The 25,283-nt window shown below is 34.8% G+C and overlaps 1 protein-coding gene across 7 annotated transcripts in view; it reads left to right on the forward strand.

Annotated features, from left to right (window-relative positions):
* WDFY3 (WD repeat and FYVE domain containing 3) overlaps positions 1-25,283 on the forward strand; it is a 279,594-nt gene that overhangs the window by 119,661 nt on the left and 134,650 nt on the right. For 6 of the 7 annotated variants that reach the window (XM_082632435.1, XM_082632434.1, XM_082632432.1 and 3 more), the window contains 6 exons: positions 1,261-1,314; positions 5,236-5,345; positions 9,148-9,309; positions 13,420-13,612; positions 14,935-15,121; positions 16,846-17,012. In XM_082632435.1, coding sequence (XP_082488561.1) covers positions 1,261-1,314; positions 5,236-5,345; positions 9,148-9,309; positions 13,420-13,612; positions 14,935-15,121; positions 16,846-17,012 — 873 coding nt within the window. The remainder of the gene's footprint in view (positions 1-1,260; positions 1,315-5,235; positions 5,346-9,147; positions 9,310-13,419; positions 13,613-14,934; positions 15,122-16,845; positions 17,013-25,283) is intronic. The other variant, XM_082632436.1, reaches the window with a different exon arrangement.

The raw sequence follows: 25,283 nt of genomic DNA on the forward strand, positions 1-25,283 counted from the left end.
GAAGTTTCTTTTGATCAGTGCTGTTATCAAAAGTACTTTCATGGAGATTTTTTGATATTTTGATTTTTCTAGTAAAAAATTCTAGATTTTGAGGATCTAGGTACATCCTGAATCATTTTTCTTCTTGCATATCCCATTCTGGTTTTCTGATTGATAATTGATTTCTGTTGTGGTAAAAACACTAACATGAGACTGCCCTCTTAACAAACTTTTACATGTACAGTACAGTAAATTGTAAGTACAATGTTGTACAGCAGATCTCTAGAACTTTTTCATATTACACAACTGTAACTTTATACACATTTATCAACAACTTTCCATTTCTTCCTCCTCTCAGCCTTTGGCAACCACCCTTCCACTTTCTGCTTCTATGAGTTTGGCTGTTTTCAATACCTCACATAACCTTTTATTTTATAGGAAGTTATCATTGAAAGTAATTTTTGTTGTGATTTACATGCACATAATTTTTCTCCAAAAAGAAGCAGGTGGAATGAGTTCTCTATTATTCTTTTGAAAATTGGCTCTATCTGTTGTGCATCAGAGAAAGATTATTTTCCCAGGACTCCTCTGAATTTGGTGTGAAATACTTGTTATTTTGTTTGTTACCTAATCGCTATTCACATATCAAGTCTTTTCACCAGATCACTCTAACATTCATTGTAGATATCTCAGTAGGAACCATGCTTATTGGCAATTCTGTTGTTTAAATCTATCCATCAGAAGTTAGTAAAAAATGGAAAATTTTAGGTAAGTCAATGTGCAAAGTGGGTACATGGGCTGATTTGTAATACAGTAGTTCTCTTCTCTCTGTCTCTCTTAATCCTCTTGGTTATAGCCTCCCTGTGGTTTTGTTAAAAATATATAGTGACTTTCAACTAATTTGAAAAAATATATAATTTTGTAGCCATACTGTGTACAGGACATGACTTAAGACTTTTCCCTATCTCTTCTAGTTATTTGTTAAGTTCAGCCATGCAGTCTGCTTAATTCTAAGGTCAGTCACATGGTCGATTTTACATCATTGAAAGAGAAAATTCCCACCTGTGTAAAAATAGTATCTTCAGTTTATTGTTAATGACTTTGCTGCATGCTAGGTGCCACTGTTAAGCCCAGTGGTGTAATCCCCACTGGGCAGCAGCCCAGTGATAGAGAAGCCAAATGATGCCGACCACGGTTGGCATCTGGTGCAGCATCTTGTGGTGGAATTAGTATAATGTAGTGAATCCCCAATTAGACAACCCAGCCTTTTGTTTTAAACAGAAAAACAGTGTGCCCCGCTGTCCTCCAAGGATTTCAAAGCCACAACACCTTCAGGTAATTTCATTCCCAAGGTGTGATGATGTATTATCAAATTGAAAGAAGCATGGAAGCTATGAGTCCTAATACTATTTTTCTCACTAACGTGGAAGTGGTTTTCTTTGGAAGGGAGCGGTGGGAATGGGCGTTTAGGGCTTGGTTTCTTCATTAATGACAAAAGTGTAATAGTACTATTGATGTGTCTCACATTATCATCCTGAAGCATAAGTTTGAAAATGACTATGCTTTAAATGGACTTTGCAAAAGGAAAAATTATTGTATTACACTTATTATTAACACGTTTTGTGTTCTGGTTGTTCTGAATGCAGTCTAATTGAATTTATTTATACTGTCTCAGTGTAGACGGGGGACTTAACATTTCCTTTAAAACTGTCTACATTCTATTCTTATTTAATCTAATAATGAGCTCTACTAACTTCATTTCTGTATTTTTTTGGCCTAACTATGTGTACTGAAATGCAGCATGAAAGCTAAAGCTTAAATCAAAATGATTGGCAACTCTCAAGATGGGCTGATATTAATATGTTCTTTTCATTATAATCTTATAATCTTAAGTTAAATCAGTGTTTAAATTTGTATTTGTTAAAAATTAGTGAAAATAAAAGATCGTAACGCAATATTTTTTGACTAGGAGCGTTTTTCAAAGTTTTAAGAAATTCTGTGGTTTATGGAGGTTTAATATGTTGTCTATATAATTTTTTAAAGATAGCACTAAATGTTACATACTTTTACAATGAGCTTCTTGATTTATTTAAAATGAAAACTCGGAGATCCCATCAAGTTGTTTTGCATGGCAACCTACTGAAATTAGTAGGAGAAAGTAAGATAGTTCTTCTGAATATGTTTGTTATGTAAAGATAGTCTATTTTATCAATGAGAGTTTCCAGTCTCACCCGTATCATTCAGCCACAACTATTGTCAAGACTTCTTTGTATGCACCTGTAATTCAAAGCCAGATAATGTAATTATACATTATTGCTGATGTAACTGAAGTCTCTATCTTCTTCTCAAAAAGAGCAGTTGTTATTATTAAGCTGGTAAAATTGTTAAAGGGACACCATTAATAATTATACTGTCTTGATCCTTTTCAAGGTTTATTTTCATAAGTATTATCTCATTTAATCTGCTCAGCAATCTACTGAACTGTTGTAATGTTTAATAACAAATAGGACACTTTTGAAAATACATTGTCTTTTCTTATCTTGAGGAATATCTTAATGTTCATTGTCAACCAAAACGAAAGAAACCACACACTTTTTTGTAAATGCCATTGATCAGATAGATTTATGGAACTGTTTCAAACCAAGAGTACATTTTTGGTGTTTTGGTTCTCAAAATAACCATTGGCATTCATTGTTCATAATTGGCAACTTGTTGAATAGCAGTGAAAAAACATATTTGTCCAAACTTCTTTTAATGTTAATAGTGTTAAGTACTATGGGTGGAATCTGGAGTCACTCAAAATGTGTCTCATCTGTAGGTTTCTAGATTCTGTACCAGGGAGATAAATTTGTTTATCTTTTAAAGTAGGCTTAGTTCTTCAAAATATTTTTTTCCCTCTGTGAGAGACATAGGTGGTATTGATCAGTTGATTTACCAATCAATGTTTATTTTTTTAATGAAATAGAATTTTATTACATTGGTTTAATTGTAAAATAAGCAATTTGAAGACTGCAGGTATTTTTTTTTTTTAAGATGTTGAGTTACGAAATTGGAAATGCACAATTTAAAACCAAAGTCACCTGGGTTACGAAGAAGCCTAGGAAATGAAAGCATAGCATGTCAGCCTTTGATTAAGAATTTTAGGGAACTGGTAAGGAGCTGTTTTCCTTACATGAGCATTTAATTCCTATCAAGGAAAGACTGCTCGTGTTATATAACAAATGGCTGGGGTCCATTGTAGGCTTGCAGGAAAAGTTTGCAGGTTAGTTTTTACCAATGATCTTAAACCATGATTGCTAAAGATGGTTTCTCAATGGTATTCTTTTATCTGTTTTCTTCTTTCTCTATTTAATCAGCCTTGAACATTGCTTTCTTTGTATTACTCCCCTTTCAAACCTTTCAGGAATCTCTGTTACCCGTAATAAATGCAAACCTCCTGATGTTCTTGAGAAGTTGAATTCAATGTGTCCTTCTTTGATCTCCCTGGGTTGATTTATTCACTCATTTAACAGGTGTTTATTGAGTGCCCACTTAGTGCCAGTGATGTGCTCCATACTGGGGATCAGCTCTGAACAAGGCTGACAAAGTCTGCTCCCATGGTGTTTGTTTTCTAGAGAGGGGCAAGAGACTATAAAATCAGTGAGCATGAATACAGTAATTTCAACATTTACCAGATATGGAATACCAGAAGTAAGCCAGGGTTCTGTTGACTTCTCTTTTCCAGTAAAATTTTTTTATCACTATCTTTATCTTTTACAGGCTAAGCAGCCTGGATTTGAATATAAGTTCTATCCCTGACTCCAGGCAAATTACTTATCCTCTCCCATTTCTCAATTTATAATAAGAGGTCTAAGAATAGAAAATAACTTACAGGGTTCTACATAAAGATTAAATGAGTTGAATCTGCAAGCACTTAAAACAGTGCTTGTTGGGCTTCCCTGGTGGCGCAGTGGTTGAGAGTCCGCCTGCCGATGCAGGGGACACAGGTTCGTGCCCCGGTCCGGGAAGATCCCACATGCCGCGGAGAGGCTGGGCCCGTGAGCCTTGGACGCTGAGCCTGTGCATCTGGAGCCTGTGCTCCGCAACAGGGGAGGCCACAACAGTGAGAGGCCCGCGTACAGCAAAAACAAAACAAACAAAAAAAAGCAGTGCTTGTTGTACAGTTAAGACTCAGTAAAAATAAGGTATCTTAAAAAATTTTCCTTTAACATGTTCTTTCAAATGGAAGTATATAAAGATGAAATATGCCCAGCACAGTATCATGTGTAAGTTTTGTGTCATTCAGTTATTGAATAAAACACTTTTATCTTGATTGTCTTAAATGTCTTAAAGGAAAGAATACCTCTAAGGTAATCTAAATTCTATTCTACATCCTGTATCTTTATGACATGTGGTAAGTATACGTTAGTAACCTAATATGTTCGTTTACAGTGAACAGATTGGACTTATTTTCTGACTTTAATTCATCTCCTATTCCAATGTAAAAATTGATGAACTCTGTGCTAATAAAATTAAATGCATGGTTAAGGATTTATCCATTTTCTCTTATCCTTAAAAACATAATCAACTAAGTTGACTTTCAAAGATTCTTCCAACACTACAGTTCTATGAATGACTCCCTCACTGTTTATCTCTTCCTAATGTCAGCTGTTCAGGTCACCCCCTGTGTGTGTCACTGAGCCAACCTCCTAATTTGTTTCCCCCATCAATCTCTTTGCCCTTGCAGTTTGTCATACACATCACTCTAAATTAATAGTCTTAAAATAATCCTTTAATCATCTAATTTGCTCAAGAAACTACATTTGCTTCTTCTTGCCCAAAGAGTCAAATACAGACAGCCCTTAGCTTACCTTCCCTTGTAAGTAGGCATTTTCTGTCACTACTATTGATATTAGACTCTAATTCTCAACATATGCTCTTCTAGAATGTGAACCCTATGTTATTACAGTTGTTCCTCTTGATCATTCCTCTAGCCACACTTTTGTTTTAATACAGTGTGCCTAATCTCTCTGTTTCCATCCCTCCCTCCCAGTTTCTAGAGAGACTTGTTTTCCAGGCAGGTTTAACTCAAATTTCCCCTATTCCATGACTCCTTTTGACTAGTTTGTGACGCACCTTTTCCTAAAATATATAGGTTGACTTTTACATTTCTGTATTGATATGATGACATCTACATATGCCATTAAAACATTGCTCTCTTTAACATATTTTGTATGTGATTTCTCTCCACCTAATGACTTTCCTTTGGTTTTATAGAGGCTGCAAGTCGGGCCATAGTCCAATTCTTGGAAATCAATCAGAGTGAAGAAGCCAGTAGAGGTTGGATGCTTTTGACAACAATTAATTTGTTAGCATCCTCTGGTCAGGTAAGTTCTTGGCTTTCATGTTTGAAACATCTTTTTATCCTCTTGGGATTTTGTGAAATTAAATCATCATATCCAAATAAGATTTTATGATAATCTGTGTATTCTTCTAATTCTTCTTACACATTATTTCATGCTTCTCACAACATCTCTATAAAGAGGTTAATGTTTCCGTTTTACACATGAGGAAATGCTTAAATTAGAACAGTGTTTTCCATCTTTGTCACATCATAGCACACACAGAGCATGGTACCATTTGTACAGCACACTGGGCAAAAAGATGGGCTACCTGTGGCTGGAGGGAAGTAGCCCAGGAACTGCATTTCTGTAACCCATCTTAGGGAAACTTTGACTTGGAAGAGTCACCTAAGATTCATCTAAGGTCACTTAGCTAATAAGGAATAAGTGACATGGAAAATACTTTAAAATTTTCCTAACTTTTATGCAAAATAAGGAAATATTGTCATTTTCAGGATAATACATATATCCTTCCTACTTGATTTTCTTCTGGTGATTGCTTTTTTTCCCTTTAAATCAACTTTAAGCATCTGTCATGATACATATGGCATGTAGTCATTTATGTGCTGTTTGAATACCCGATTTGTGACCTGTGATGTTTTGGGGATGAAGGAAGTTTATTCAGCCTTCTAAAATCCAGAGTATAGTTACCTTCAAAGTCCACACCAATCTTGAGAATGACTATTGTCTAAATTACTATGGGCTTTCAAATACCTCATGGAATTTACAAAAGTAAATGTGACACCGATCATACTACCGTGACAGGCCACAGGAGAAACAGTGCACATTTCTTAGTAACCATATCCTGAAACCAGTTACTAGCCTAAAGTAAGCAGCACTTGAATTTTTTTTCTTTGGAATGGCCTGTTTCCTTTTTCATTTGCTGGGTTTTTGTTTTGTTTTTTATTTATTTTATTATTTTATTTTATTTAAAATTTTTATTTTATATTGGAGTATAGTTGATTTACAATATTGTGTTATGTTTTGTTTTTTAAATCAGAAAACGAATAAGACCAACTTGTACTGATTTACCTGGGACTATCTGAGTTTTGGCATAGAAGGCCCACATCCCAGGAAACCCCTCAGTCCTGGGCAAATGGAGATGTTTATTCATCCTAAGTACTAAGTAACCTTCAGATAGTCCTAAAGTAGACCATTGTTTTCATGTATCTATGGCCATATCAAGTGACTATCAAAATACCAATTCTACTTGCTATCGATGCTAACTATAAATGCCTCTACGTTGCTGTACCAAAGTTTGGTTTGGCTTAGAATAATGCATAAAATAATAGTGTTTAATTGGAATATTTCTAAGTTTTATTCATATTTTCTGTAGATGCACTGTTTTTCTCTCTCTCTTGTGAGCATAGACTGTGTCATACCATAACACCTAGAACATGGTAGAAAATCAGTAAATGTGTATTAACTTAAATGTGCACAAATGGATAGACCAATTTAAAAACGTAAGAAAAGAATCAGGAGAAAAGAATCACTTAAAAAAATTACAAATGTTGCCGATTACCAGTTTGTATACCCAGTTGTACTTTTATCTATCCGTTATAAGATGAAAATGAAAAGTCATATCATTTTGCTTAATATGAAGGGATAGCTAGTAATAATCTAACTGGAAAAAGACATTTTAAAAAGAAAATTCAGTGTTATGTTTTGAGCTGACTTTCTTGTTTGCATGCTATCTTCTGTTGGCAGCAGTGAGATAGAGATGGCAAAAACATGGTCCTGAATCAACATGTAGATGACAGAGATGAAGTGGATGAAGTTAATACCATAAAATGCAATAATGGGCTATATGTAGTACTATGAAAATAGAAATGGAGTTGTAAATTTTGTAGGTGAGGGTAGGAAGAAAGATGAGGAATTAAAAAGTTTCAGGCATGAACAGACGTTTAAATTGAGAGTCAGGTGGAGACATGGGGTGTCTAGAAACAATAAATGGTAGAGGAGAACTGCAGAGAGCTTTTGAGTATTAGAGGAGGGAAATGATAGTGGATATGTAGAAAGGGGCCGGGTCTTGTAAAGGATTGTTCCTTAGGCTCTGTCTCCTCCCCGTCACCTGGCTACTGCATTAGTTCAGGCCCGGCCGTTCTTAACGGTTTTCGGTACTAGTTTCCTAATTGCTCTCGCCTTCCTGCTCTTTAATCTATGGTCTATACTATCACTAGCTAATTTTCTAAAATCTGATTCTGTAACTCCTTTGGAACACTTCATTGGGTCTCCAATCCCAGCAAATTAAAAGTAAAACTAAAATGGGAGACCACACGCATAGGTCATTGAGCATGTACAAACCGTGGGCCACTTAACTCGCTCTCTAACTCCAGACAGGGTATATAAGTGATGAGCCTCAATTGCTCCCTTTGTAAAGTAAGGAGCGTATAGTAATAAAATCTACCTTATCTACCTTGTAGGGATGACTTGAGAAATAGGTGAGAGCATGTATTTAAAGTGCTTAGCTTTATGCCTGTTATATAATAAACACTCATTAAAGATTAGACATTATTATTGTGGCTTTTCAGGAGTCAGCAGTTTTGGACTCAGGTTCCTGAAACATTCTGTACCATATGGCCTAAGCTCCTGTGTATCTTCCAGGTGATCTTTCCCCTCTTGTTTTAATTCCGACACTTTTCCATTCTACTCCTGCCAATGGTGATCATTCCCTTTTATATTAGCCTGAATGTACTACCACTGTTACACATAAGAGATTAAATCATAGTTATTAACAAACCTGCTTCTGCTCTAGACTACAGTCTTCTGAAGGGCAGGGATCCTTCATCATTGCATGCCGAGCTCCCAACACACTGACTGACATACGCTAGGCATTCAGGAAATGTGTAATGTCAAAATTAATAAACAGATCAACAGATGATGCTAACCTGTTGATCTCCAGCATGGAAAAACTTTCTATTCCAAACCTGTACCATGGAAAGTTTTTTATAATTATTATAGCATATTTCTTAACAGTGCTGAAATGTTCACCATAAGAATGTCTATAATTTCTTCCTTTAGTAATCTTTGAAAATAATGGAGAAATTTTTTTGCGTCAGTGATGGCTATATCCTTCAAGTGCCCTTCCAACCCTAAGAATCTACAATAAAAATAAAAGTGATAGTAAAGCAAGTTTAGTACTCAATGTATCTTTGCATTTGTTATATAACCCTCATATTAACCCTAAGCGATATGTACTATTATATCCATTTTATAGGAGAGAAAGGTGAGGTCTAACAAAATTAGTTTGCCTAATAAGTTCATGGTTAAAATCTTTTAAATCCTAAAGTTTATGTTCTTTGAAACATGCTGCCTCTTAATAGTCAACCTAATAAATACCTTACTAAATAACAAACTTCTCAATATTTGGTTACAGCAAATTTGTCCAAATAGGAAATATGTATTTGTTAGCGTGGAGTCATTTTAATTTTTTTTCAGGCATTTAAAAAGTTATTTTGATATAGGGCTTCCCTGGTGGCGCAGTGGTTGAGAGTCTGCCTGCCGATGCAGGGGACACGGGTTCGTGCCCTGGTCCGGGAAGATCCCACATGCCGCGGAGCGGCTGGGCCCGTGAGCCATGGCCGCTGAGCCTGCACCTCTGGATCCTGTGCTCCGAAACGGGAGAGGCCACAACAGTGAGAGGCCCGCGTACCGCAAAAAAAAAAAAAAAAAGTTATTTTGATATATAATTTTCTGGCTTAAAATTTGAGCTTACTTAGCTATACCAAGTACAGTTATGTCTATCTGTCTATCTGTCTATTCACTTATTTATCGGTTTGTTTTCCAGAAAACCGTGGACTGCATGACAACGATGTCAGTGCCTTCCACCCTGGTTAAATGTTTATATCTGTTTTTTGACCTTCCACATGTGCCTGAGGCAGTTGGAGGTGCACAGAATGAGCTACCTCTAGCAGAACGTCGTGGACTACTCCAGAAAGTTTTTGTACAGGTACGGAAGGTGCTATTTGCCTGGCCATCTATACCACTCTATTTAAAGTGTAACAGGTACACTCCTTAAATAGATGTCCTGCCTATTCCATTTTCTATGGTATTTCATCCTGTTTATTATAAGTTCACTTTATCTCATCTGTCACATTTCTTGAATCTGCACATTTCTTTTGAAAAATATTGGATGAGGGATTAACAAGTTTGTTTCTCTGAACAGAGGTTACCTTTGATATAGCAAAAACATCTCTAAAATGAACTAAACAACTTTTATTGACAATATAATTAAGTTTTGCATAATATTTCTTCTAATGTCAAGAAATTCTGTTTTGTTGCTGTGTATATATAGGAAGTCCATATCCTATAAATATTTAGCTTAGAAAAGACAGTTTATTTTAGTGGCTGCTGCCACCTCCTCTGCTCCCTGCCTATAAAGCCCTTCTTTCCCACTGTTGCCACTCTTTTTTTTTTTTTTTTTTTTTTGCCGTACAGGGGCCTCTCACTGTCGTGGCCTCTCCCGTTGCGGAGCACAGGCTCCGGATTCACAGGCTCGGCGCCCATGGCTCACGGGCCCAGCCTCTCCACGGCATGTGGGATCCTGCCGGACCGGGGCACGAACCCGCGTCCCCCGCATCGGCAGGCAGACTCTCAACCACTGCGCCACCAGGGAAGCCCCGCCACTCTTCTTTTAATAGCATTAGCAGATTAAGTTTTGTTAGCTAGCCTGGAAATATTGTCATCATTTTGATATCCTTTCTTGGGAGAAAATTTTCAAAACAAGCAAACTACAAACATTTAGAATATAATCTGTCCATGTAAAAATACATGTTTGACACAAGACGATAAATACTGCTTGGTTCCATTTATAAGTAAAGTGGTCAAACTTTTAAAAGTAGAGTGTTGGTTACCAGGGGCTGGGAGGTGGGGAAAAGAAAGTTGTTGGTCAGTGTTACAGAGATTCAGTTTTGCAAGAGGAAAATGTTCTGGAGATTTGCACAACCATGTGCATGTAGTTAACACTACTGTACCCTATATTTGCATATGATTTAAGATGGTTAAATTTTGTTATGTGTTTTTATGCCTCAATTTAAAATACCAACACCTGTTTGAGTCCCGTTTTCTGAAATAAGATGCCAAGGATTTGGGGAAAGATTAAATGAATAATAACCAAAGCTGTGGTTCTCTGCTTCAGACATAGTAGACATGAAATAAAAATATTTATTTTTTAATAAATAATTGTGATTCCTGCTGTTGCCACCACCGGCTCCATAATCTGTGAGAGTAGGAAGAGAGAACAGAGAGGACAGTGGATCTGCAGTAGGTGCAGTAGAGTTGGGGACCCATGTTGATGACACCTGGTGTAACTGGGGTCGTTGCTCCAGGAATGCTCCAGGCTCTGTTGAGGTCTAGCAATGAAGATCGGGAAGAGGGAGACCAAGACGGTTTAGAAAGGAAAAGACAAGATTATCAATAAAATACTAATTCAAAAAATATTTATTGAACACTTGATTTATTAGATACTTTTGTGCTGGTGTTTAGCATCCCTTATCTCGTGTTAATTTACAAGACAATCCATGACTTCAGAGCTTCTGTTTTTCTCAAAAATTATGATGTGAGTGAATGGCAGAAATGGGGTTAGACCTAAGGTTTATCTAACCCCTCAATTAGATTGGATAAGAAGAGCAGTAGGAATAAATAAGAGAGTAAATCACATAGGAATTAAAGCTATTTTAAGACATTGATGAATGGAGTGGGTTAGTCTTTGCTAATCAGACTAGAGCCCTGTTTCAATAAAGCCCTTCTATAGAACTAATTAATACCTTAGGCAATCAATGGAAGCTGAATTTTTGTTTTCTTCCACTTTTATTGAACTATAATTGACTTACACTTTATTGAACTATAATTACTTACTGTTGAAGTTTAAGGTGTGCAGCATGGTGATTAGACTTACGTACATCATGAAATAAGGACCACAGTGTTTAGTGAACATCCATCATCTCACTTAGACACAACATGAGGAAGCTGAATTTTATATATTTAACACTAAATAAGTAGCAGAGATTTTTTTTCCCTAAAACTTAATTTTTTCTATATCTGAAAACACTGGGTGCTGACTTTGAACTAAATGTGAGATTCATTTTAGCATATTGGAATCATTGAATGTTAAAGGCCAAAAGGAACTCAAAAGAAAATTTAAATGAAATGCTTCATTTACAGTTATGGAAACCGATCCACAGCAGGTGCATGGCAGTGATTACAGCCCAGCTCTCCCACTACCTAGTCTGGTACTCCTTTAGTGCCTCACTTACCTTTTTTAGTTCCTCATTGCAGGCTGGACATTGTTTTCATCATTTTGTCTAGAAAAACAGTGGACACAACTTATTAAATGTTTTCAGAACACATAGTGTTTATGATAGATGAAATCCCTATGTTTATATTTTGTGACAGATGGTTTCCTGGGACCTTAGCAGTTGGTACTGCTTCATGTAGGCTTTTTTTTTTTTTTTTGCATTTGCATTTGCATTTGCATTGATGTGGCCAATTACTGCTGTGCCACAGTTGGCTGGACTTTATAACAGAGTCCCTACAAATAGAAGTGGTTAGTGTAGGGGCCAAAGAGGAATGAGTAGACTCTTCAGTTTTCTCTTCTGTAAACTGAAAGGATTATACTAGATTATTTTAAGAATCCTTTTGCCTTTGAAGATTAAGAACTAGTTATCTTAAGAGTCAACATCAAGGAATTAAATCTAGCTTATTTTTGAGAACAAAGATTTGATTTGGAAAAAAGTATTTTATTTTCAGATTTGTTTTTATGTTACAGATTAGAGAAGTGACATCTGTCCCTCTAATCACATAAGGGTAATGTGAAAACCAACAAAAAGTATAATCAACAATACACTCTTCTGAGCTTTTTTTTTTTTGCTGCAATTGATTATCTTTTCTTCATATATCTTTTTTGTTGCATTTAACACATATGGAAAAAGATACACGTTACATGTATGAATGGAAATTTGGTATCCAGCTGTGTCTCCAGACATTTTTTTGGTGGGGGGGATTGCCTGTACTTACAGATTTTATAAATATTTTGTTGTTTCTCTGAATTCTTAATTTTTTCCCCTGATATTTGGCAGCTATGAATTAGAAATTCTTGTATTTAAGTAAAATTTTGCATTGAAGGAAATAGGAAAAGGAAGACCTAGCTTTCTTGGACAAAACATGATACTTCAAATACTTTTTTCTGTTTAATAGTTTCCCCACAAATATTAAAATACTCCAATTTTATTTTATTTATTTTATAAAGTTTAAAAAATATTTAGATGAGAAACTTTAGCACAGAGAAGGAAAATTAACTTTTTCTGACACCAAATCAAGATTAGAAGAAAAAGGTCCATTGAGGGCAGAAACCATAGCTGCATTCCCCAAGTAGCAGGCCCTTAGGGCTGTAAACACTTGTGCAGTGTGTATTTTGCAAACCATAGGTAAGGAATAAGTTCTCATTCCAGGGTTTAAGAAGTGTTGAATCATGCTTTAGAAGATTTTTGGCTACTAGACATAACTGATACTTCTGAATTAAGATGATTTTTTAGTTCTAATATCCCCTTCTACTTGTATAGAAGTTGGAACTATTTGAGAATACTTTTACTTTTAAAAAACCTATTTTTACTTTCTTGTCTCCCTAAAACTGTTCCTTTTAGAGAAGAAAATTACATTTCACCTATGACAAACTAAGAATTAAGGAACCAAATTATCGATAGAAAACTAGAATGCTGATCTTGAAAGTTAACCTTTGATTAATTCCATTTCATGATAGGGTGAAACAATGCAAAAAAAAAATACCATGGTAAAGAGAGGATGGTAAACATAGAACATTTTTTTTAAAATAAGCTGATAAAAGTAGAGGTGATTAACTGTCTTACCATAACACACTTCTAAATTGTAGGTGTCTTTTTTAATGTTACCTAAGTTAGAGCACTCACCATTGTGGCTTTAATGATATCACTCAGTACTAACCCTGAACTTTCAGAATTTTTAATAATCAGATCTAGTCCTTTTCTAGCTCCTCCCTTTCCCCAACCATTCATTTATTTATGTACATATTTTGTTTGTTCTTTAGATCTTAGTGAAACTCTGCAGTTTTGTTTCTCCGGCCGAGGAGCTGGCTCAAAAAGACGATCTCCAGCTTTTATTCAGTGCAATAACCTCTTGGTGCCCTCCCTATAACCTGCCTTGGAGGAAGAGTGCCGGAGAAGTCCTTATGACCATATCCCGTCATGGTCTCAGTGTCAATGTGGTGAAGTATATTCACGGTGAATATCTCGTAATGTATTCATTTTAGGTGCTCTGAATTTCCTCCACTTTTCTCTCTTCATGTGATGGGAAATTTGTTTTTATCTCTCAATTCTCCGAAGATTCTATTTTAAATTAAAAGTATGTCAGGAGAAAAAAATTTATTTTTTATTTGTGAGGCATTTCAGATATAAGAAATTCTCATGTTCCAAATGATGGATATCTACAAGAGTTAAAATAACTGCTTTGTTATGTAAATGGTCGATTGTAATATAATGTAAGTTCTATGTCATAGCCTGTTCTTCCCTCCTTTTTTGCTGAATAAAAAGAGTTTTTTTGAGAAGCTATAGTTAAAGTCTTTCTGAAGATATTTCATAAGTAGACAATCTGTCCGATGCAGCATAAATAAAATTAGGTAGATTCTTTATCAGCACTGAGGAGAAATTGTCCATTCTGTTTAACTCATATATAAATATGTGTCAACTATCCCTTAAAATGTCTAATTAGGAGAAATAGGAGACAGTTGTAGCATCTCAAATAGTCCATTTACATATATATATATATATATATCTATAGATGTGTATATATATCTATATATAGATAGATACAGATATAGATACACATAAACTGAAAAATCTTTCAAAATAATTTTTAGTACAACTGTTCACTTACCTGAGGTCAGTGAGTCATTCAGTGTTTCTTGCCTGCGTTCTTATGTTAAATCTTGTTAGTTTTTGTTACGTGACACTGGGTCTCTTAAGGCAAATAAATTTCATTAAAGGTAAGAGAGGGAATGTCTTCTTTGAAACACCTCCAATCCCAAAAGTCATTATGGGGTATAACTGTGTTTTAAACTAGTAAATATATACTACAAACATAACTAAAACTTTATTTCCTTAAGTATTTCTGTATGTCAGTAGTCTATATTCACTCTAATTTGAACTTTTAACTAATTAGTAGATTTTTCTTCTTAAACTTACAAGATAGTTTTTTTATTTTTTCCACTTTTTACTATATTCATGAAGATCAAAAGTATCATATGGCAGCAGGCAGTCATTTTGTTGAATAGTAAAACATCTAAATATGATGTAAAAACTGTAATAAATGTAACTAATTTTTAACACCTCCTGTATTACCCTTTGTTTACTACTTAGAGGCAGAGCTTCCTCAATCAATTTGAATCTTACATTTGCTTTTAGAATGTGTAACATTTATCTTACAATATTTTATAGATACACTAAAATTTAATGTTTTATTAACACCAGTTAAGAATGAAGGAAATTTTCTTAAGCAGTTGACAAATTATACATGTATATACTTATTCAGTTCTTTATTTTTACAGAAAAAGAATGTTTATCTACGTGTGTTCAGAATATGCAGCAATCAGATGACCTGTCTCCCCTAGAAATTGTTGAAATGTTTGCTGGGCTTTCTTGTTTCCTCAAAGATTCCAGTGATGTTTCCCAAACTCTTTTGGATGATTTTCGGATATGGCAAGGATACAGTTTCCTTTGTGATCTCTTGCTTAGGTAAAACCCCATAATTTAAGAATATATTTTAAATTTCTACTCAGTCTTTTCATCAAAAGAAACAATGTAGTTTGGTCTTATAGGGAAGAAGAAATCAACCAATCACTTATTTAATGTATACTTTATCCTCTTAGCTTTAATCACTTCTTTTTATTCCTGTTCTGTCAAGAGAGTTCAAAGTATGAATTTAGAGTTAATTTGGAAAATGTAGGCTGCAAACAGTGGAGTCAGTGGTCAGATGTGAAGAAGAAATCTGCTCTTCTTTAGTAGCTGAGGGAGAAGGGTTTGAATGAACTAATTAACATCTTCCTGAAGTGTAAACTCTTCTTGCTTAATTATATTTTTGATTTTCCTTATCAGTAACTCCAGTGTTATTATTAATGTAGTTAATAACGAGTAATTTTGTAGATTGAATGAGACATTACAAATGTATATATAAAACAAATATCAGTCTAAAAATGTTTCACTAGCCTTCTTTTTCATCCCAAATGTTCCATGTATATACTGGGAAAATGGCTGGTTACAAGTTTATTAGGAAGAAGATACTCCTGTCTTGCTAGTTGTTCCTGGGCCATTAATTATTTTTAAATCATTTGATTTACTGTAAACCAGCACTATTTTGTAAACTTTTTATTTCTAACACCAGTTTGACCTCATTGCCATTACTTAATACTAGGCAACCCCCAAGAATATAATCTTGCATATATATCCTAATTTCCAAACGAGGACATATGAAAGTTTATGAAATAACTAATGTACATTACTAATTGATGCAGTCCTTTGAGAATTCAAGAGCCTTAAAAATGTTGACACTCTTTGACAAAATAATTTCACTTATGTTTATTAATCCTAAAGATATACTTCTAAAGCACACAAAGTTTTTTGCATGTTAGTGCTCCTGAATTCTGGTATCTACTAGCTGTCCCACCCTCCACTCCCCAAATCTATGGTTGGCTCTCTATAGCCATTAACAGCATATCTATTGCGAGTTTATACTAACACGGAGAGGCATGTGCATAACACTAGTTAATGAAAAAAACAGGTTACAACATTCTGTGTATAGTATGAAAATATTATTAAAACAAAACTTTTCACATTAAAAAAACAACTTTAAAGGAAATAAGACTTTTCAAAAATTGTTAGAGACTCAGAAGTTTATTTAAATGTACTCTAATGTGAGTATTTGAATTAATTAATGAAATACAGATAAAGTCTTACAAATCTTCCCAAGGAATTCACTTTTTAAAATTAACAGAGAAAAGCAATTATACTCCAGTAAAGATGTTAAAAAAAAAATTAACAGAGAAAATTTCTTAGGAAAGAAATGGTTGATAAGGTTTTTGGTTACAAACAGTGAAACTTTTATAACCTTAGAGCCTTAAGGAACGTAAGAGATATTTAATCTAATCCTTTTATATTATAGAGACTTTCTATACCAAAGATTAGTGATTTACCTAAAATAATACTGTTAGTGGCAAAATCAGCATTTATCAGGTGTCCTGACTATTGGTATAATTTCTTTCAAATGCACCATCATATCTTATAATAAAATTTGTAGATTTATAAAAATAGTATGTTTTCATGTAGGAAAAAATGTAAGAAGAAACTTCTTGTAGTACTCTATACATTTATGTATTGCATATAAAATTGAAATTTTCTTTCTGTATTAAATTTGAAAATACAACACAAGAGAAAACATATTTGCTAAATCATACTCTTCCTAGATTGGAACAAGCAAAAGAGGCAGAATCCAAAGATGCCTTGAAAGATCTGGTTAATCTGATAACTTCCCTAACAACATATGGTGTCAGTGAACTAAAACCAGCTGGTATTACCACAGGGGCACCCTTTTTATTGCCTGGATTTGCAGTACCTCAGCCTGCAGGCAAAGGTGAGTCTTTTTTTTCCCCCCCCATTCTGAGCCACTTAAAGAAATAGAGAAAGAATGAATTAGTCAGATTTTGATTGCTCTTCATTTTTGTTATTTATAGAAAGGTAATATGCTGTTTTTCATTAAAGTTGGTGCTTTCTATGGTATAATTTCTTGAGTGACAGTCTTTAGCACATCAAATACTTGAAAATAATATGAAAATATTTTAAAAAGCAGTAAGATTTATATTTTAGTATTTCATTTTAATGTTAAAACAGTTTAATAATCCAAACATGCCTCTGTCGAATGTTGACACTCCACACATTTCCAATTTATGTGGATGGAACTTGATTTACACTCTGATCTCTATATCTGTCTCTATATAGGAGGTATATAGAAAACACAGGTCTACATGCTTATATTTTATTTAAGCAAACCTAGGTACAGAGAAGTTACATTACATATTTTCGGATCAGAGAATAAATTTTATAGTTCAGATTTCCTAACTTTGGTTCTTCATCTAGTGATTTTTTTTTTTTTTTTTTTTTTTTTTGCGGTACGCGGGCCTCTCACTGTTGTGGCCTTTCCCGTTGCGGAGCACAGGCTCCGGACGCGCAGGCTCAGCGGCCGTGGCTCACGGGCCTAGCCGCTCCGCGGCATGTGGGATCTTCCCAGACCGGGGCACGAACCCGTGTCCCCTGCATCGGCAGGTGGACTCTCAACCACTGCGCCACCAGGGAAGCCCTCATCTAGTGATCTTTTACTAAGAAAATTTATTTTATAATTAATAACATTTAATTATGTAAGAGTGCAAGCTAGGTTTATTATTTATTTTCATTTTTTAAATGCATAATAACCATTCTGAAAGAATCTGAGCCCACAGGCCTCTAATAGTTCCTTTCACATTATTGTTACATACTAAGTATTCAATACAATTATGATATTTGTATGTAAAATTTAACTAGCCAAAAAATATCAGTATGTCTGGTTATTTAAATTTCACAGTACATTATCTATGTATTTTATGACATAGAAGCTAGCAGTTATAAATTTTTAAGTCAGTGAGAATAAATAGATATACTAGAATATCCTAAATTTAATTTACTGGAGAAAATTATATTGAAAAGTCACAACTTAGATTGAAGTTGTCAAACTTACTTCCATAAGATGTACCCTCAGTGTATAGGTTATACAGAACTTTTTAAATAAGCAAAATCTAGGAATATCTTACTGAGCGGTTCAAGGCTTCATTTTATTTAATATTAAGGAACAATATCAAATTAACCCTTCTAATTCGTAGACTCTAGTTTGAGTATTCTACAATTAACTCTTTCTATGAGTTCAAACTAAAAATAGCTCAGCAATATACATCCTATTTTAGATTTCATTGTTTCATTTGGTTACTCAATCTGCTTGTAACACTGACATAATATTTAGTTACAGAAGTATAATTTTGTAATTACACTACTATAATGAGCTAATTAATGCATCTAAATTAAACTTCCTCATATGTCTGCCTGATTTTGTCTCATCCATAACAGGGATGATACGTACATAACCTAGCACCTCTGGGGGTTATTTTGAGAATTCAGTGACATGTTTATAAAAACAAGGTTAGCTAGAAAGGACGTTGCCCTAAGAGTCAGAATTCAGGTAACCATGAGTGACCTAACCTTTCTAGATATCAGTTTCTTCTTCAGAAACATTGATGTAATATTCTATAAAATGAATGGGTCAAGCTAGATCATTTTGAGTTTCATTTATAACTTAAAATTATCTCTTTCCCATGACCTACTTTGTAGAGTTATTATACAGGCTAAAGTAGATAGTTCTATTCCACATAAAGGGAATATGGAATCTGTTTTATTTTTTGTCAGCAGTATTGAGGTATAATTTGTATATATTAAAATGTATCCATTTTAAGTGTTGAGTTTGATGAGTTTAGGTAAATACATGTGGTTGTGCTGTCACCACCATAATCATGATATGGAATATTCCCATCCTTCTAAAAGTTTCCTTGTTCCTCTTTGTATTCAGTGTCCCCCTCATTATCCTCTTCCCCGATCTGCTTTGGTTTTGCCCTTTCTAGAATTTCATAAACTAGACTCATAAATTATGTAGTTTCTTGTATCTGGCTTTGTTCATTTTCAACATTTATCCATGTTATTACATATTTCCATTTTAATTCTGGATAGTATTTCATTGTTTAGATATCTTGCCATTTGTTTATCCATTCAGCAGTTGATGGTGTTTATTTAACTGTCATGAATAAATGTACCAGAAACTTTCGTGTAAAACACGTCTTTGTGTGGACGTATGTTTTCATTTCTTTGGGGTGATACCAAGCAGTGGAATTACTGATTCATATGGTAGATCTATGTTTAACTTTATGAGAAACTGCCAAACTATTTTCTAAAGTGGCTGTCCCATTTTGCATTCACATCAGCTATGTATGAAAGTTTGCTTTACATCGTCAGAAACACTGGGTGTTATTAGTCTTAATTTTAGATATTCAAGTGTGTAATAGTATCTTTTTTTATATAATTTACCTTTTCTAAAATATTTCAAGCATCTTTTCATGTTCTTATTTTCTGTCTGTGTCTCTACTTTGGTTCAGATCTCTGTCTAATGTTTGATAGGATTGTTTCTTTCATTGGAATTTTAAGAGTTCTTCAGATATTCTGGATAAGTCCTTTATAAGATACATACATTTTGTAAGTATGTTCTCTTAGTCTTGATGTGCCTTTTCTTGGTAGTATCTTTGAAGATCACAAGTTTTTATTATTTTTATTTTTTTATATTTTTTTGTGGTACGCGGGCCTCTCACTGTTTTGGCCTCTCCCATTGCGGAGCACAGGCTCTGGACGCGCAGGCTCAGCGGCCATGGCTCATGGGCCCAGCTGCTGTGCAGCATGTGGGATCCTCCCGGACTGGGGCACGAACCCGTGTCCCCTGCATCGGCAGGCGGACTCTCAACCACTGCGCCACCAGGGAAGCCCACAAGTTTTTAATTTTGATGAAGACTAGTTTATCACTTTTAAAATATTTTGTGGGTTTTGCCTCATACTGAAGAAATCTTAACCCAGATTCACTGAGATCTCCTGATTTCTTCTAGGAGTTTCATATTTTAACTCTTACACTAAGGTCTATGATACCTTTCAAGTTAATTTTTGTATATGGTAGGAAGTAAGGTTTGTTTGTTTTTTTTCCCAATATGGATATGCACACGTGCTAGGACTCTTTATTGAAAAAGATTATATAACGGTACATTTGGAACTCTTTCTCATTTCTGCTCCATTAATGTGTCTGTCCTTAAGCCAATACTATATGGTCTTGATTGCTATATCTTTAAAGTCTTGAAATAGAGTCATTTAAGTTGTCCAATTTTGTTCTTCGTTTTCCAAATTATTCTGGCTATTTTAGGTCCTTTGAACTTCCATATGAATTTAATAATTTGTTAATTATTGAAAAAAAAGCCTGCTGAGATATTCATTGGGAGTACATTGAATCTGTAGATCAGTTTGGAGAGACTTGACAACTTAACAGTATTGAGTCCTTCAATTCATGAGCGTACAACTATCCCTTATTTGGGTCCTAGTATTTTCTCTCAGCAATGTTTTATAGTGTCCATTGTATAGAACTTTCAATTCTTTTGTTAAATTTATTCTTAAATATTTTATTCTTTTTTATACTGTTGTGAATAAAATTGTTTTTGTAATTTCATTTTGGATGCTTGTTGTAGTTTATAGGAGAGATAATGGACTATTGCACAGGAATGGAGATGAGGAAATCCAGCTGTGATGAGGCCATGTTTATTAAACATTGATAGAATGAGGCAGTGATAGTCCTTTACAGATTTTAACTCTTTGGTCTGGATTATTTATAAGTTGGAACTGTGTATATTCTGATATATTTGACACTATCATACTTTCAGTTATTTCTTAGGGGTACTTCAGGGAATACTTTCTTTGACTTCACTGGTTTCCCTTTGCTTATCTATGAAAAGAAAATTCCTGTTACCAAGGAATTTTTACCCATTCATTGATAATTACATTTAAATGAGAAAACATGAATATATCTGCCTTATATTGCTCTATACATAGATACAGTTTACCTACCTTATTTTTACTGCTGATTTTAGGTCAAGTGAAACAGTATAGAAATATAAAATTTAAAAGAAAAAGTAGACTGAGTTATTAGTGAAGCTGGTAAATGTATTTGTGTGTGTATGTTAAAGCTTGAAAATGACTCCTGTTTCTATATTATATAGCAAATGCTTTTTATAAAACTTTGTATCCTTACCAGCAGATAGATTTTTCGAAAGAAGGAAATTAAAGAAAAATGTAGCAGTTCTTCTGTTTAATAACAACTCCATGGTGGTTTTTTACCTTAACTATGCTAGAAACATCTTTACAAGGTTTGTACTCTGTAATTCATAGCTCTCCATAGCTTCCAAATTTGTTCCCTAAACACAGCGAGTGCTTTTAATACATGTTTAATAGAGAATATATCTCTTCATAAAAAAAGACCATAACTGTCTTTTTCAGAACTCTTCTGTGGCTTCACCTTTACAAGCATTGTCTTGTAACACATTAATTCTCATAACACATTAACCAATATAAAAGGATAATGTATTTTTTCCTTTCTCGTATTTTTGTTCACGCTAGTAACCAAAGTGCCTTGCATTGTTCATCATGGGTTTACTTTTGAGAGCTTTTTATCTATTCTGGTTCACTTTATATTGGATGCAAATGTGGCCAGGGCTCATGTTCAGCTGGCTTGCGGGAGTATAACCCTGAGGATTGTCTATAGCCAGCTGTCATTCTGATTGGTCACTCACATGTGTAATTCATTCGTTACTTTCTGTCTTATACTTCCTAAACATTTATTAATTTCCTCCCTTCTGGTAACAGCCCTACTGCCACTACCTTAGTTGAGGCTGTGCAGATCACTCACCTGGATTTCCATAGGTGTCTTTGTAACTGTTCACCTTTCTATTCATCTCTACTCCTCAGAGCAGTCATCTGCGGTGTTGCATGGAATCTAACTCTGGTGACTTGGAATCTGCAAAATAATATTCAGTGTCTGTATTCTGAATGAACACTTGCATTTCTTTATTTAGACCTTTATTCTTACTTCATTTTACATTTTGCTTATGCTTGTGTCATATAGGCTCTTTTTTCAAGCGTTCACTTTTACATTAGATTCTGAAATAGGAAAGCTCTATTCTTTGTTGTATATACACTTGTTCTTCTAAACCTTAGAATAATGAGTTTCTTTTGTTTCTGCTTATATAGACTTGAGAGTAATGAGATGGTGATTGTCATCTGTTAGAATGATTTCCTTACTTTACTCTTATTTTAGTTATTTGTGTGCTAAACAGATTTTAGTCAGTTAATGCAAATTTTGAAACTTATACAGGATACATCTGTTTAGTTAAAATAGTAGAGCATTTATGTGTCAATATTTAGGAGATATTCCTGTCTCATATAGAGCAATCTTTTAATTTTCTTTTAGATTTAATTATGCTCCCTTCCCAATTAAATATTATAGGAATTTAATGGCTATGACAGTCCTGAATAATTACTCCTGATACCATCAACACTTCAAATGTGTATGCCACTGATTTTGGAATTAGAGTTCTGACATTCCTTTAGATAGTTTTTCCTGATAGAAAGCCAAATTATTAGATTCTATTTAGTTTCATTGTATATAAGGTGTACTAAATTTGGAAATAATATTACAAAATCTTTTTCTGGATTAGTCACAGGAATGATTGAATTTTACATGTTAGTATAAGACTGATTGGTTATTCCATTGGTTAAAATGCTCTGCTCTTGAAGCTGGTCTTGGAGACCAGTTAGTCTTGATGTTCCTTGGTCATTTACTCTGATCAACCTATTTTAACGACTTGCTAATGGCCCCTAGATGAATTGGATAACAAGGGGGATTAAGGAGTAAGTAATGAATCAGAGCAGATTCATTACTGTAAGTAAAAAGAAATTACAAAGAGCCAAAATTCCTCTGATCACTGCATTTCTACTGTTATCTTTATATGCGAGGATTACCACATTTTACATTTGAGGTTTGTTTTTTTTTTTTTTGCCATATGCGGGCCTCCCACTTCTGTGGCCTCTCCCATTGCAGAGCACAGGCTCCGGACGCACAGGCCCAACGGCCATGGCTCACGGGCCCAGCCACTCCACGGCATGCGGGATCCTCCCGGACCGGGGCACGAACTCGTGTCCCCTGCATCGGCAGGCGGACTCTCAACCACTGCGCCACCAGGGAAGCCCCTACATTTGACTTTTAATTGTGTGTATTTTTACACATTATGTCCAGTTCAGCTCTTTGGGGTTGGTGGTTAATATGCCTTATCTTTTGTCAGTGACATCACTTAAAACCAGATCATGAAAATTAAACTCGGAAAAATCTAAATTTTGCCACATTACCCTAAGTTCAGCTCTTTCTAACTCCTTTCTTTATGGTGAGAATTGATATTGTCATATAGCCCAAAGATGCAAAATATTGATTAGAGTTATTCTTTAACCTTATTAGTCACATGTAGTCAGACTTGTACGTTTGTATGTTCATCAGTCTATCAAAGCTTGGTTTTTGACTACCTGCAGGTAATAAAAAGTAAAGATGTACTCAAAAAGAGCAAGCATCACATTAGTGAGGAACTAGAAGGAAGGATTTGACATTTGGCACACATGGAATAAGTTTGTATGTTATAAACAAATAGAAAGTTAAAGTCACATATAGACTGAAGATTTTTTTTAAATCTTTGCATTTTTCAGATAATGTCCAAACCAGAATTTCTGAGCAGTCTTTCTAACCCATTTTGTATTTTTCCTCGTTCTGTGTTTATCCTCTTTCTAAAACGCAGCTGATTCTGTAAGGCTCTGTGTTAACTGTTTGGTCACTCTTGCAAATGCTCTATATTCCTAATGGTTGTGAACCTGGGGACAGTTTTTATAGACAAACGCTTGTTTTCATTTGCCTCACATATTTCCTATGTTAATTTCTTTATAATGATTGTCACTAATTTGCCTCACAAGAGCTATTATATACAGATTTTTGTTTTTTCCAGTTGGTGTGTTTGAAAATCAGATAATTATAAATATAGCTAGTAGCTGGCCATAAATTGCTTTAACAAATGTGTATGTAAACAAATTGCACTTCCAGCTTGAAAACAAAATAAATTCCCGAATTAAAATTTCATGAAAGTTCTAATGTTATAATTAAAAATGTAAAACTGGAACTTAGAGAATTTTTTTCCCCTCCTGTTTTCCTGCTGCCATTTTTGCTGTTCTCATGCCTGTTACCTCTTCAGCCTGAAAGTCTTTTCACATTGAGAGGTAACTGTTCTTATAGTCAAGGTCAATCTTACAGATAATAAAAAGACACTCCTGCACATTTCCAAACTCTGAAGCCTAGACCTGTATAATTTGCTTTATTTTTTCTAAAATAGTCTGATGTTTCAATATATACTATTCTGGAATCAGAATATTCATAATGCTGCATTAAAAAATTAATTAGTGTTTTTTGGGTTTTTGGGGGGTTTTTTTGTTGTTTTTTTTGCGGTACACGGGCCTCTCACTGTTGTGGCCTCTCCCGTTGCGGAGCACAGGCTCCGGATGCGCAGGCTCAGCGGCCATGGCTCACGGGCCTAGCCGCTCCGTGACATGTAGGATCCTCCCGGACCAGGGCACGAACCCGTGTCCCCTGCATCGGCAGGCAGACTCTCAACCACTGTGCCACCAGGGAAGCCCAGTGTTAATTTATTTTTAATTAAATGACTGAAGCTGTTGAAGACAAAGAAGACCTTTGGTGAAAACAGGATGTATTCTTAGTAAATACTTGATAGATGTTACAATTCATAATCTGTTTAAATAGACTTGTTTTGGGACTTTCCTAGTGGCACAGTGAGTGGTTAAGAATCTGCCTGCCAGGGAGATCAGCTCCTTGCTTTGTGACCACCTAGAGCGGTGGGATAGGGAGGGTAGGAGGGAGGGAGATGCAAGAGGGAAGAGATATGGGGACATATGTATATGTATAACTGGTTCACGTTGTTGTAAAACAGAAACTAACACACCATTGTAAAGCTATTATACTCCAATAAAGATGTTAAAAAATTAAATTAAAAAAAATATATTATTTTGCTTCCCCCCCCCAAAAAAAAAAAAAGAATCTCCTGCCAATGCAGGGGACAGGGGTTCAAGCCCTGGTCCAGGAAGATCCCACATGCCACAGAGCAACTAAGCCCATGCACCACAACTACTGAGCCTG

This window comes from Mesoplodon mirus (assembly GCF_964341445.2).
Source record: "Mesoplodon mirus genome assembly, chromosome: 2".
NCBI lineage: Eukaryota > Metazoa > Chordata > Mammalia > Artiodactyla > Ziphiidae > Mesoplodon > Mesoplodon mirus.